Source organism: Crocodylus porosus, unplaced genomic scaffold (assembly GCF_001723895.1).
Source record: "Crocodylus porosus isolate Cpor-Errol unplaced genomic scaffold, CroPor_comp1, whole genome shotgun sequence".
Lineage (NCBI taxonomy): Eukaryota > Metazoa > Chordata > Crocodylia > Crocodylidae > Crocodylus > Crocodylus porosus.
Window position 1 is genome coordinate 90,484,579 of NW_017728931.1, and position 13,583 is coordinate 90,498,161.

General features: G+C 41.8%; 1 protein-coding gene across 1 annotated transcript in view; it reads left to right on the top strand.

The window, feature by feature from the left end:
- The window catches only part of ADAMTS20 (ADAM metallopeptidase with thrombospondin type 1 motif 20), a 180,898-nt gene that overhangs the window by 147,700 nt on the left and 19,615 nt on the right, over nt 1-13,583 (top strand). The window contains exon 30 of the mRNA XM_019543950.1: nt 10,791-10,964. Within this exon, the coding sequence (XP_019399495.1) occupies nt 10,791-10,964 (174 nt within the window). The remainder of the gene's footprint in view (nt 1-10,790; nt 10,965-13,583) is intronic.

Below are 13,583 nucleotides of genomic sequence, written 5' to 3' on the forward strand. Positions count from 1 at the left end.
GGGGGGGGGGTCCCCCGTGCACTCAACAGCAGACGCAGAAGTGGACCAGAAGTATTTCTGTCCACTTCTAGGTCCATTGCCAAGCATGCAGGGGACACCCTCTTCACCCCCCAGCCCAGCAACTGGTGCCTTCTGGGTTTTGGGGGGGCACTAATCGCCAGGCTGATGGGGTGCAGAGGGGTCCTCTGTGTGCTCAGCAGTGGACCTGGAAGTGGACTGGAAGTAGATTTAATAGATTTCATAGGGTTGGAAGAGACCTTGGGAGATCATTGAGTCCAGCCCCCACTGAAGTCAGCTAGGGTCAAAGGGTCCTAGCAAGATAAGTGTCCAAATGCTTCTTAAAGGAGTCCAGAGTAGGTGCTTGCACCAAGGGAGCCTATTCCAGGCCTTGGGGGCTCGGACAGTAAAGAAGCTTTTACTTATGTGCAGCCTAAAACAGTCTTGGAGGAATTTATGACAGTTGGTCCTTGTCATCCCTTGGGGTGCTCTGGTGAACAGATGTTCCCCCAGATCCTGATGCACACCCCTGATGTACTTATAGGCAGCTACAAGGTCACCCCTGAGCTTGTGCTTTTCCAGGCTGAAGAGTCCCATGGCTCTCAGCCTCTCTTCATTAGGCCTATTATCCTGCCCTCTGATCATGTGCATAGCTCTCCTCTGGACTCTCTCAAACTTCTCAACATCCTTCTTGAATTGTGGAGCCCAGAATTGGATGCAATACTCCAGCTGCAGTCTCACCAAGGCTGAGTATAGCAGAAGGATGACATCCTGGGATTTACTTGAGAAGCATCTATGGATACAAGCCAGGATTTTGTTTGCCTTACCAGCTGCAACTTCACATTGGTGGCTCATGTTCATCTTGTGGTCAGTCATGACCCCCAAGTCTCTTTCGGCCTTTGTGCTAGCATACATAGCACTGCTGAGCCTATAACTGTGCTGTGGGGTTTTTTTTCCCAAGCTACAGTACCTTACATTTGTCAGTATTGAATATCATCAGGTTTGTATCTGCCCACTTTTTCAGCCTATCCAAGTTAGCCTGGATCACCTTCCTATCCTTAGGTGTGGATGCTCTAACCCAAAGTTTGGTGTCATCAGCAAACTTGGCCAGTCCACTTCTGACACCAGAGTCCACATGATTGATAAAGACTTTAAAGAGAACAAGTCCAAGGACAGAGCGTTGGGGGACACCACTGGTCAGAGAGTGCCATGATTCAGTTCCGTTGACCACCACTCTCTGAGTCCAGCCTCGGAGCCAATGTCACAACCAACAGACTGCCAAGGCCGAGGTTGGCCAATTTTTCCAAGAGGAGATTGTGAGACACCAGATCAAAGGCTTTTTTAAAGTCCAGATATATGACATCAATCTCTTGGCCCTTGTCCAGGTGATATGTCACCTGGTCGTAGAAGATGATGAGATTGGTCAGGCAAGACCTAGATGTGACAAACCCGTGCTGGCTGTCCCTCAAGATGTTGCCATCAGCCAGCTTGTCAACAATGGAGTCTCATGATTTTTTCTAGAATCTTGCCAGGGATTGAGGTCAATCTGATTGGCTTGTAGGTCCCTGGATCTACTTTCCTCCCTTTCTTGAATATGGGCATCACACTGGTCTTCTTCCAATCTTCAGGTACTTCACCTGAGTGCCAGGAGTTTTCAAAAATCTTTGTCAGTGGTTGGGCTATGACTCCTACCAGCTCCTTAAGTACTCTAGGGTGCAATCTGTTGAATGTGTCCAGCCTCTCAAGGTGTTCCTTTACAAGGTCTACACTGATGCTGGGTATAAATTCACCCTCACCTTGGCTGTCCTGCATCTTGCTAGGCAGAGCAGACCCTTTGGGTTGATGAAAAATGGACGCGAAGTACTCATTAAGCTGGTTAGCTTTTTCCTGGGTTTCAGTTGTCCCGTTTGGTTTAGCAGAAGTCCAGTGTTACCCTTGCTTTTCTTCTGACTCCTCACATGTCTAAAAAAGGGACTTTTTATTGTCCTTGATATGTGTAGCCAGGTGGAGTTCAGTTGCAGCCTTGGCTTTCCTGGTTTGCTCCCTACAGGTACAGACCAGTGCAAAGTAATTTTCCTTTTTGGTGATTCCTATTTTCAATCCTTTATAAGCCTCTCTTTTTTGGCATAGGAAGTTCCACAAGTCCCCTGCTGAGCCAAGAGGGTTGTTGTGCTCTTTTGCTACTTTTCCTTGAAGATGGGATGGACATCCCTTGTGCTTCCAGGATCACTCCCTTTAGGAGCAACCATTCCTCTAGGACTCCTCTCCCTGTCGAATCATGGTTCCTTAGTGCCTCGGCAACAAGCCTTCTGAGCTTAACAAAGTCAGCTTTCCTAAAGTCTGCATTGCTGACTGACTTGCCAGCTTTGTGATGGATAGTAAAAGTGACCAGCTCATGGTCACTGTCTTCCAGCTTTCCTTTGATCTTTAGATTGCTGACTAGATTGTCCCCTTTAGTCAGTTTCAGGTCCAGTAGCACTTTACCTCTTGTTGGTCCATAGACTTCTTGGGTCAAGTAGAGCTCTTCCACACATGTGAGGAAGCTTTGCAACTGTTCAGATTTGACTGAGTACTCTTCCCATGAGATGTCTGGGTAGTTGGAGTCTCCTATGACAACCATGCACTGAGAACATGTAGCCTCAGCCAGTACCTTGGCAAGCTTCCCTGGTCAAGCTCTTGTTCTGGGTTAGGGGGTCTGTAGTAAACTCCTACCATTGTATCCCCTGTGCCAGGTTCCCCATGTATTTTAACCCAGAAAGTCTCTAGTCACCCTTCTTGGGTGCCAATGTCAGTTTGCAGGGATGTGTAGCTGTCCTTGACACAGAGAGCTACACACCCTCCCCTTTTATCTGCACGATCTCTCCTGTACAGGGTATAGTCATCTATACCTATGGCCCAGTCATAGTAGATAGTCCCACCAGGTCTCCATTATTCCTATGAAATCATAGTAATTCTTGTTTAGTTGGAGGACCAGTTCTTCCTGTTTGTTCCCCAAGCTCCTAGCATTAGTGTACGGACACATAAGCATCCTATTGGGAGCCCTAGGCATCCTTACATTCCCAGGAGGACACCATCCCAGGGCTGGGGTAGGAGTGGAATCCCTTGGGTGCCCATACCTGTTAATTTTGTAGGTATTGCCAAGTAGGTTAGCTTTAGTGGTTGTCCACCCATCCCCTGGTGGGCTTAGTTTAAAGCCCAGTAGAGTAGGTCAGCCAGTCTGGCTGAGAAGAGCTTCCTCCCCAGTGAAATGAGGTAGAGGCCGTCTTTTCCAGTACTTCTGGTCCACTTCTGGGTCTACCGCCAAACATGGGGGGGTGGCCCCCCCCGCACTTCCATGGGACGCTTCATCTCCCCCACCATCTCAGCATTCATGAGCCGCTTCTGGTACCTTGAGGTACGTAGAAAAAACATATAAAGCTGTGTCTATGGCCGAATCACTGATTTTCTGAATCAGAACTGAATCTTCAGATTCAGCCAAATCAAATTGGGACAGTAATCCAAATCAGTGAATCAAATCACTGTCCTCCAAATTGGGCCAAATCTGAATTGAATATTGCCTGCTTCACATACCCCTAATAATTAATCAAGTAACATGATCAATTCCATTAGTTAAATTTGAAAGAAGAATGTAGGGTTCTTTCGTAAAACATAAAGATATATTCAGTTTGATGTTTTAATACCCCACTATCGACCTGTCAATGCAGAGTCTCTTTAAGTTGATGAAAATGGTAGTTTGTTCTAGAAAGAGCGTGAAGCTGTGAATCAGTCATTCAATCAGTGCTAGATGTCACCGTGGAACTAACACAGCCTAATTGGTGATACCTGTATTTTCTCACATACAACACACCTTTTCCCCAAAACCAGCCACTGGGATTTTGAGTGTGAGTTATATGAAAGAAACATGATAAAAGCAGTTTCTACTACTTACCAGGCAAAAGTAGAAGTAAAATCTTCATGCGATCTGCAGGGAGCAGAACAATGAGCAACTTTGGCTCCCTTACTGCTAATAGACAATTACTTCCTACAAAGGAAGATTTGTTTTCTTTGTTCTGCCTTTCAAAAACAAAATGTATATCTTACTCCAGGGCATGTTGTGTGAGAAAAAATACAGTAGTTTAAAAGATCACTAGTGAAGCAATTTATAGTTAAAAGATATAGAGATAGTAAGGAGTTAGCTATTATTACAGTGCCAGGAGCAGCTATTGTATGGAAGTTTGGGAATGTGTTCCAGTATTAGACTCGCTCTGAAATGCTTTATTGCTTGCACGTTAATAGATGTTTTGTTTTGCACCTTAAATTGAGATAGTCTGAGTCATCTTTGGCAAGTCTACCCTAGTCATGCACCTTGGTGAAAATATGTTTTACTGAATAACAGCATTACTACAAAATAATTATGCACCATAAATAATTTAATTTCAGTACTTTTCTTGTATTAGAACATAATTAAAGGTATTATCCTAATGGTTTGATATACTAAAACCAAAAATATTTTTTAAAGAATTATAAAGGGACAAACTTCATTTTACCGATTTCTCTCTTTGTTGTTGTCTGAAGTTAATTGCAATCTACCTGATGATCACTGGATGATGATGGATACTCCAAATAAACAAAATTTACTATATAGAATCTTCTGTCCTCATACTTACATGTAGACCCCAGAAAAGTTAATGACTGTGTTACAGAAGTGTCTGGAAAATAAAACCTTCAACTTTGCATCTGGGATTTTCAAATAAAATGAATAAAAAGACTGTGGGATGTGCCTTTCCTATTCAAATTGCATAGAGTTATTTATCTCTCTTTAAAAGCTGGACATTTCAGGAACTCTGCTGGGTATATAACTATGAAGGACTGGGTATCTTAAAAGGAAATACAGATGCAGGGAAGGTAGAAGAATTGCTTCATATGATTTAGTGGTTGCTGAAGTCTGGAAAAGATTGGATGGAAGTAATTAGATGAATCGTTAAAGAACATCTTTTCCTCTACCTGTGTGCATGAGAGGGAGAAATAGAGAAGAAAAGAGAGAGATTTTATTAATTATTGTTAATTTATAATACTGTATTATAAGAAAGTTAAAAGGAAAAGGTGAAAGTACATAGTGTATGTCCCTCTTCCATCCAGGCCCAGAACATGAGCCACTTGTCATGTGCAAAACACCTGTATTACCAGTTAAAGGAATCCCCTTCCCCCAACACCATTCATGGGATTACACAGTTAGAGCTAGCCATCCATCTTCCACCTTGCAGAATGGCCCCTTGATGACCCAGCATGACACAAACTAGTCTACATTTTCTTGCAAGATGAATTATCCAAATTGAAAGGAGAAATACACCTGAACCAGAAAATGTCAGACTTGTAAGACATTATAGGACATTGTCACAGGTGGCCCTAGCAAGATGGTTTATCTGTGGCTTTTCAGAGTCACCATCTTGGCCTGGGCCACTGGGAAACTGGTCAAGTTAGGTCATGCTTCCCCTTGGCCACTTGATACAGGATAGAGAAAATATGTACTGTCTTAGAGAAGCCCAAGTCCGGTGCACCAAAGAGGGTGCTAGGGAGAGCAAAGAGCAGATGCAACCTGGGGAAGCCCAGCAAGGTGTGGAGGGGAGAGAGAATGAACAGAGAACGAATACAGAGAATGAACAATGAGAACATGCATGTGCTACTTAGACTGACATGTGAATGAATACCTATAGTGACTGCCATTCTGCCCCATACCACGACTATGCAGGAACAATGACAATGTGAAATGTATGAGTAGAACCTTTTCAATTGTTTTCTATTTCTTGTTATAACAGAAGAATATCTATGTGCATATCTGAAACATGTACTTATTCTTAATAATCATGTCTGAAGTCTAGGATTATGTTAACTTTTTTAAAATGGCATTAATGAAAGTAATTAAATATTTATTTCAGCATGGGTCCCACTAGGCAGTCAGCCTCAGAACTTTATGAATATCAGTGTTCATTGGAGTTGTACCTGCACAGACATGGTCTCATGTCTCTGTCCTGGGGGCATAAATGCAAGGTGGTTGCAAATGCCCCCAGTTCTGTCTACCTGTGCATGGCAGTAAGAACGAGCAGTACTGTCCCATCTGCTACCCCCTTTACCTATCTTTAAAATTCTTTTGTTCCTCATAATTTACTAAGTGGAAACTAAGAAAAGTGACTGTTGGAGATCTGCTTCCACTTTCATCTCATGACAGGCTTAAAGTCCTTTGGTCACAAACAAATTTAGATCAATAATTAGAAAGAGGTTTCTAATGTTGGAGTGATGATGTTGTATCTATGGTGGTCCAGGAAATATGTGAGAGGCACAGATTGTTTTGGGTAGTGCCTTTAATTGAACTAACTGCATCATTGGGATAGACTTGGACACACTTTCAAATGCAAAGCATTCTTTATTAGGTCTGAGGGAAGAAGCAAGCACAGCAATGATTAAAAACAGTGTGGAGAGCTTTGAAATTGAAGAAAAGAGAAATTCCCAGAGGTAGCAGACAAAGAGAAGAATGCTTGATTAGATCAAGACCTTTCAAAAGGGAAAAAGTTTCCAAGCATTGGAGATGTAAAGTTTTGGGATGGTCTCCCCAAAGTATTGGGGTAGCTTAAAGATGAAACTTGATAACTTGGTGGAAGGGATTGTACGATAGGACAGAAGTTCTTGGCTTAGTAATTGAAGTATGTGATATGCAGCCTCAAGTGCTTAGTATCACCAGGTGTTACTTTGTGCCTGATAGCCTCTGTTATGTTGCAGAAACCCCAACTCAGTTTCTCTTGAGGGGATTGATGTTTGCAATGCTTATCTAAGTTCCTAAGGACTGTTTTTCCTAAAAGCAATGACATGTATACATTGTAATTAATACAGTTTAAATTGCCTAATTTGGCCTGCCCTAGTTTGGATTAATTTTAATCCCCATACAATGAGGATTAGTTAATTTGGACTGGAGCCAATTTTACTTAGGACTATACATGCCCACAGGCTTGTAGTAAGGATTAAGCCTAGAAAAACATAATGTCTCTAAATAGCTACATCTCAGATATTATATAACATCTCAGATGTTATAACCATTAGTTTTAACTTTTTTAAATGGTGATCATTTTGTGTTGTGTTCCCATTTTCTTTGGGAGGAATATACTATAGCTGATGTACTACATGTCCACAAAATAAATAAAGAAATAAAATAGATACTGGCATTTGAGCTTAAAATGAATACGTTAGACTTTATCACACAGCATCATAATTTAAGAAAATGTTAGTATATTTCATTACAAAATTTTTAAAAAGATGGAATCAATGTCATCTTGTCGCAGTTTGCATCAGGGGCATCTTTACAGATGCAGTTTGCATCAGGGGCTCCTGGGTGTGGGGTTTGAAGAGCTTTAGTTAAAGTGCTTCCACCACCATTTTGAAATGCGGGGATGTGTGAATACATGGGACACCAAGGCTGCTGGAGCATGCTAATTAGCACCCTCCAGCAAATTCAATGAATCGAGTGTGCTCCAACATGCTGTAATTACAGTGTGTCAGAGCAGATGTCCTGCACATCTCCAGGCACCCCAAGTGTCCGGTTTTCTGAGATTCTGAAGAGCTGCAATTATAGTTCATGCATTTAATGACAACAGCATACCCATAATCTTTAAAGAATTGAGCAAAATTAAGTGTATCCCTTTAAGAGAAAAATTTATGTTCTGTGTTGGCTATCCCATTTCAGTGAAACAGCTCAATAAAAGCACCCCAGGATCTGGATGTAACATTGCTGGAATAAGACATAGTTTCTACCTTATAGTTGGTGCAAGCAATATCTCTAATTAAGTAGTAATACTGACAATTGTTTCTTTCATAGCACCATATTCCACTTTTAGTGTGACCTAATAATCAATAATCATAAATGTTTATACCTCAAAATGTTTTATACATCATTCTCTAAAAAATAAATGGAGACATTTGATGTTTCAAAGATGTTATATATGTATATATTCATAGATATTAGGGTCAGAAGGGACCTCAGCAGATCACTGAGTCGGACCCCCTGTCCCAGGCAGGAAAGAGCGCTGGGTTCAGATGACCCCAGCCAGGTGCTTGTCCAGTCTCCTCTTAAAGACCCTCAAGGTAGGGGAGAGCACCACCTCCCTTAGAAGTCCATTTCAGATTCTGTTATCCCTTACGGTAAAGAAGTTCTTCCTGATGTCTAACCTGAATCTGCTCTCTGTCAGTTTGTATATTGTTCCTAGTTACTCCAAGAGGTGCCCTGGTAAATAGAGCATCTCCTTTCCTTTGCTGTTCCCCCCAGATTAATTTAATTTGTAGGCGACCACAAGATCATCTTTCAGCCTTCCCTCATGGAGGCTGAAGAGAGTCAGGTTCCTCAATCTCTCCTTGTAGAGCCTTACCTGTAGACCCCTAACTATATGAGTGGCCATCCTCTGGACCCTCTCAAGGTTATCCACATCCTTCTTGAAGTACAGCACCCAAAACTGGATGCAGTACTTCAGCTGTGGCCTCAGCAGTTCCACATAGAGGGGAAGTATCATCTCCCTTGACCTGTTTGTGATGCACTCACTAATACAAGATAAAGTGAGGTTAGCTTTACTGATCACTTCATCACATTGGTGACTCATGTTCATTTTGGAGTCAACTATGACTCTGAGATCCTTTCTGCTACAGTACTGCTGAGAAGGTCATCCCCCCAGCCTGTAAGTGTATCAGTAATTTCTTCTTCCTGGGTGCAGCACTTGGCATTTGTCCTTGTTGAATTGCATCCTATTCTGTTCCGCCCACTTCTCCAACCTGCCCAGATCTGCCTGGATTTGTTCCCTGATCACTAGTGTGTTTACTTTATCCCATAATTTCATGTCATCCACAAATTTGGACAGAGTGCTCTCCACACCCTCATCCAAGTCATCAGTGAAGACACTGAACAGCACTGGTCCAAGGATTGAACCTTGGGGAACTCCACTGCCCATATCTTTCCAGGTCAATGCCGACTCATCAATCACCACACTCTGGGTGCATCCCATTAGCTAATTTGCCATCCACCTGACCGTGTAATCATCCACATCACAGCCACTCAGTTTATTTATGAGGATAGGATGAGATACCATATCTAAGGCCTTCTTAAAATCCAGGTAGATTAGATCTACCTCGTCCCCTGTGCCTAAGCATTTTGTGACCCAGTCATAAAAAGACACAAGGTTAGTCAGGCAGGATTTACCTGTTATGAACCCATGCTGGTTGCCTGTCAGCATTATTTTTCCTGTTGAACTCCCACAAATATGATCCTTACAAATTTTTTTCAAAGGTTTTCCCAAGGACAGAGGTGAGGCTAACTAGCTTGTAGTTACCCGGATCCTCCTTCCTCCCCTTCTTGAAAATAGAGACCACATTGGCCCTTTTCCAGTCCTCTGAGACCTGACCACAGAACCATGAGTGCTCAAACAACCATGCCAGTGGTTCTGCTATGACACTAGCCAATTCCTTCAGCACCCTTGAATGAAGATCATTCGGGCCTGCCAAATTAAACACATCCAGCCCCTCCAAGTTTCCCTTCACTAAGTTGACATTAACAGTTGGTGGCCTGGTTTCCCTCCTGTGCTCACATATAATCCAATTGGGAGATTTGTTCCGATCTGTGTTCAGGAATATGGAAGCAAAAAAACTCATTGAAGAGCTCAGCTTTGTCCCTCCTATCTGTCATCTATTGCCCTAGTCTGCCCTGTAGGGGTCCTATGTTACCCTGCACCTTCTTTTTGCTCCTTATATATCTGTAGAAGGACTTTGTGTTGTCTTTAATTTTCATTGCCAGCCTAAGTTTGATTGCAGCTTTGGCCTTTCTAACTGACTCCCTGCAAGTGCGAGCCAAGGACGTATACTCCTCCTTGCTAGCTACCCCCTGCTTCCACAGCCTGTATGCCTCTTTTTTTGCTCCTAGGCTTTCCTGGATTTCCCTGTTCAGCCAAGAGGGTTTCTTGGCCCCTTTGCCCTCTTTCATGTGCAATGGGAAGCGCCCAAAGGATTACTTGCTTTAGGAATGACAGCCCCTGGGGTATATGTATATGTATATGTATAAGGTATATGTATATATAGGCCTGACTTTGGAAAGTTCTGTTCATATGTTGAACTTTGCATGTGTGAATAATGACTCTTCCCATTGTGACTGAAGTTACAGAATCACAAAAGGTGCCGATAGATGTGCAGGACGCCTGCTCTGACACACTGTAATTACAATGCATCACAGCAGACTCAATTAATTGAGTCTAATTAGTATGCTGTAGCAGCCTCGGTGTTTTGTGTATTCAGCATCTTCACACTTCAAAATGGAGGCAGGGGCACTTTAACTAAAGCACATTGAACAAACTTTACTTAAAACTCTCTCAACATCATTTTGTACTGTGGGAGGCTGAGTACACAAGGTGCTGGGGGCACTTTAATTAGAGTGGCTTCTGAGAACTGCTCTAAGCAAATCCTCCACCCCCGAGCACCTGTAAAGATGCCCAAAGACCATAAGTCTTTAGAAAATCAGAGTCTTTACTCTGTAAAACTTATTAATTTTATTATTTAAGATGTATTTTAATCGTAATTTTACAGTTTGATAATACATTTTCAAACATAAAGTGAAGAAGGTTTAAATAAACATTGTAAATTATGTGATCAAAACCAGTAGAAACTATATATGTGTAATACTGGTAATGTGCAAACACTGGTTTATCAGTGACATGAAGTAATGGAAAATTATATAACATTTTGACAAGTACCTTGTTTCATGTTGTCTTTGATTCCCCACCCCACCCTTTTAGTGCTCTGTGACCTGCGGGGAGGGAATTCAACAAAGGGAGGTCTACTGTAGGCTGAAGGGCAGGGGTCGAGTGAATGAAGCAATGTGCAGCCAGGATACACAGCCCCATAGCAAGAGACACTGTTGGCTACCATCCTGCATGCAGTACCAATGGCTGACAGATAAATGGCAAGATGTAAGTATGACCTTTCAATTTGAAAAAGCCATGTATTATTCCATTGGCATCTCAGGCCACCCTGCACCTGTCATGCATCCTGATTTGTGTATTCCTGTTCTTCCTTTATCATACAAGTATTGCACCCTCTGGTGCTTGAGGTACCTGATTTCCTTTCCTGGCAGTACTGTGTAACTTGTATTAGTTCATGTATCAGTCATGGCTCTAGTGAGGCCTACACTGGTCAATGCTTTATTAAAGCCTTTATGTACTCATATATATTAATCAATGGCTGTACTAATCAATGTTCCAGCAAGACTTACGTGGGAAATCCCGAGGCTTACATCCCTCCGTTGTGAGAGCCGAGATAAACATACTCTTTGCTTCCTCTTCCTTAACTACTTCCTGATCCACAAGCGGACCTTTCTGCTAGTTCCATGACAGCCTCATTACCTTAAGAGTCATTGTTGAAGGAACTGGTCAAAATCTTTTTGTGAAGTCCAGATACGCTACATCAACTGGATCATCCCAATCCATGGGCTTGTTGTTGCCCAACAAAGAATGTCAGTAGATCAGTAGATACCTGGTACTATTTCTGAACAAGAAAAGGAATTAATTTCTTCAGTGGAGTACCAGCAACTAATTGAACAAGAATCAGATAAAATTGGAATAACTTAAAAAATTCTCTATAATTTTGCAAGATGGTGGGGGAAAAATAGGAAGTAATAATTTTAAAGTTACCCTCTGGCACCTACCATCTGCCAAATCTGTATGGAATATCCGCTTCTTCTCAACCTGCTTCTAAAAAGCCAATATCAGCCATATGGATATTTCTCTTTCCTCTGGTGGTAAAGTGGCAACTGTGGCTACCAATAGTTATAGCAATGGTAAGACCCATCTCATTCCTTATGACAATGAAGGAAAACGTTTGGCTGTCAAAAGACAAAGAGTAGTTTTTTCACCTACTCTTAGTATCAGAATAGTGAACTACAATATACACCTTACCAACTTCATGTATGGGATACTGACTAGGTCAGTCCAAGCGTAATTGGAGGACTGGCACAAATCAGCTAATTGGTTTTAATAAAAGGTCAAAATGTGGCAAAGTCTGCTCTTAGATGGTAAATAGTTAACCTGAGTAGTGTCATCTTCTGTCACCATTTCTGGTTAAGGTTACCTGCACTTTCAGTTGAAACAGATCTTCTTTTTGAAAGAAATAAGCTGTTTAGCAATACAACAGATGAATAATTATTAGACAAGTTTTAAGATCATAGAAACCTAAAAAAGGTAGTAGGCAAAATCATTCGACTGATTCCTTTTGCTAGATTTTCAATCCTAATGTTCAGAGATCATGAGCAATCTGCTTTATTATTTCCTCAAAAGAAAGCATGTAATCAACAGCAATTGGTTTCAGAAGATTAGGAAGTCGTTCTGACAGTATGTGAGAGAGAAGCAGCAACCAGCTTCTCCCTCAACCGTGATGTGAAGGTCAAGATGTGTGCTCTGATTTACACTAATCCTACCCAGTGATTTTATTTTTTTAAAACAGACTCCTTTTTGTGGATAGGCAGAAATGAGTAACATCAGAGAGTGGATACAGGAAATTACATAAATGGAGTATTCCATTTAGCTCAATACCTTACCTCCACCCAACCTCCCCCAAACACCGTTCCTGTTGAGAGATTCCTCTCATGAGTGAGTGCTTGGTATTGAAAATGTCATCCCTGATACTATCAGGAGAAATAGAGGAGGTACCAAAAGAGCTAGGAGAATCAGGTGGACCCAGAAATATTGAGTGTGTTTATGGCCTGCAGGGTGGTTAAAAGTCCTGTCACTTGTAACAGTGCATCTGAGCAGAAAAAACTTGTTTGTATGCCCCTATCTATATGATTGGCTTTTAAAATCAAAGACTTGTGAAGGTCTTCTAAAAATATTTGACATGTAACTTCACTGTTCAAAGACTTTGGTCTCTTAATAAATGTAAGTTTTGTTTACACCCTTTGCAAAGGATCTCATAACAGAATTCATGGACTCTTTGGAAAGCAAGGCTTTCTGGCAGCAGACCAATTTCAGTCTTCAGACTTCTATATTGCACAAGAGTATGCAGAGGACTGGCTATTTTTCTAGGTTTTTTTGCTTAATGACACAAGCAACGCTTGTTACTCTGCACACTAATCTGCTCATTACTCTGCACACTAATCTGCTCATCAGAATTTTACACTAACAAATGGCTACCACCTGGAGACCTTGGAACAGCATACAAACATTGCTAAAAATATTAGAGAATGTAATGAGGTCTTTGATTTGGGGGACTCAGTGAGTTCAAGTGGTGAGAGCTATCCTATCCTCTGGCCCTAATTTTAATGATAAATCAGAAAACATCCAGGAGCAGCTGTGGTACATGTATGAAGAAATATCAGTGATATTGGAGCCCATTCAGTGTAATGTGGAGATGCCTCAGCTAAATACCTTGGGTACTATAGAACATTTAGCTCTGGAAACATGTTGCTTTGGAGTGCAGTACAGGCTGATTTATCGTTTGAATTTACCTCTCCATTATATTGCAGGTAATGATACTGGTTAGTATTGAGTGTGCTATGGCCCTGGCACCTTATGGCTTCACAGTATATTACCTAAAAT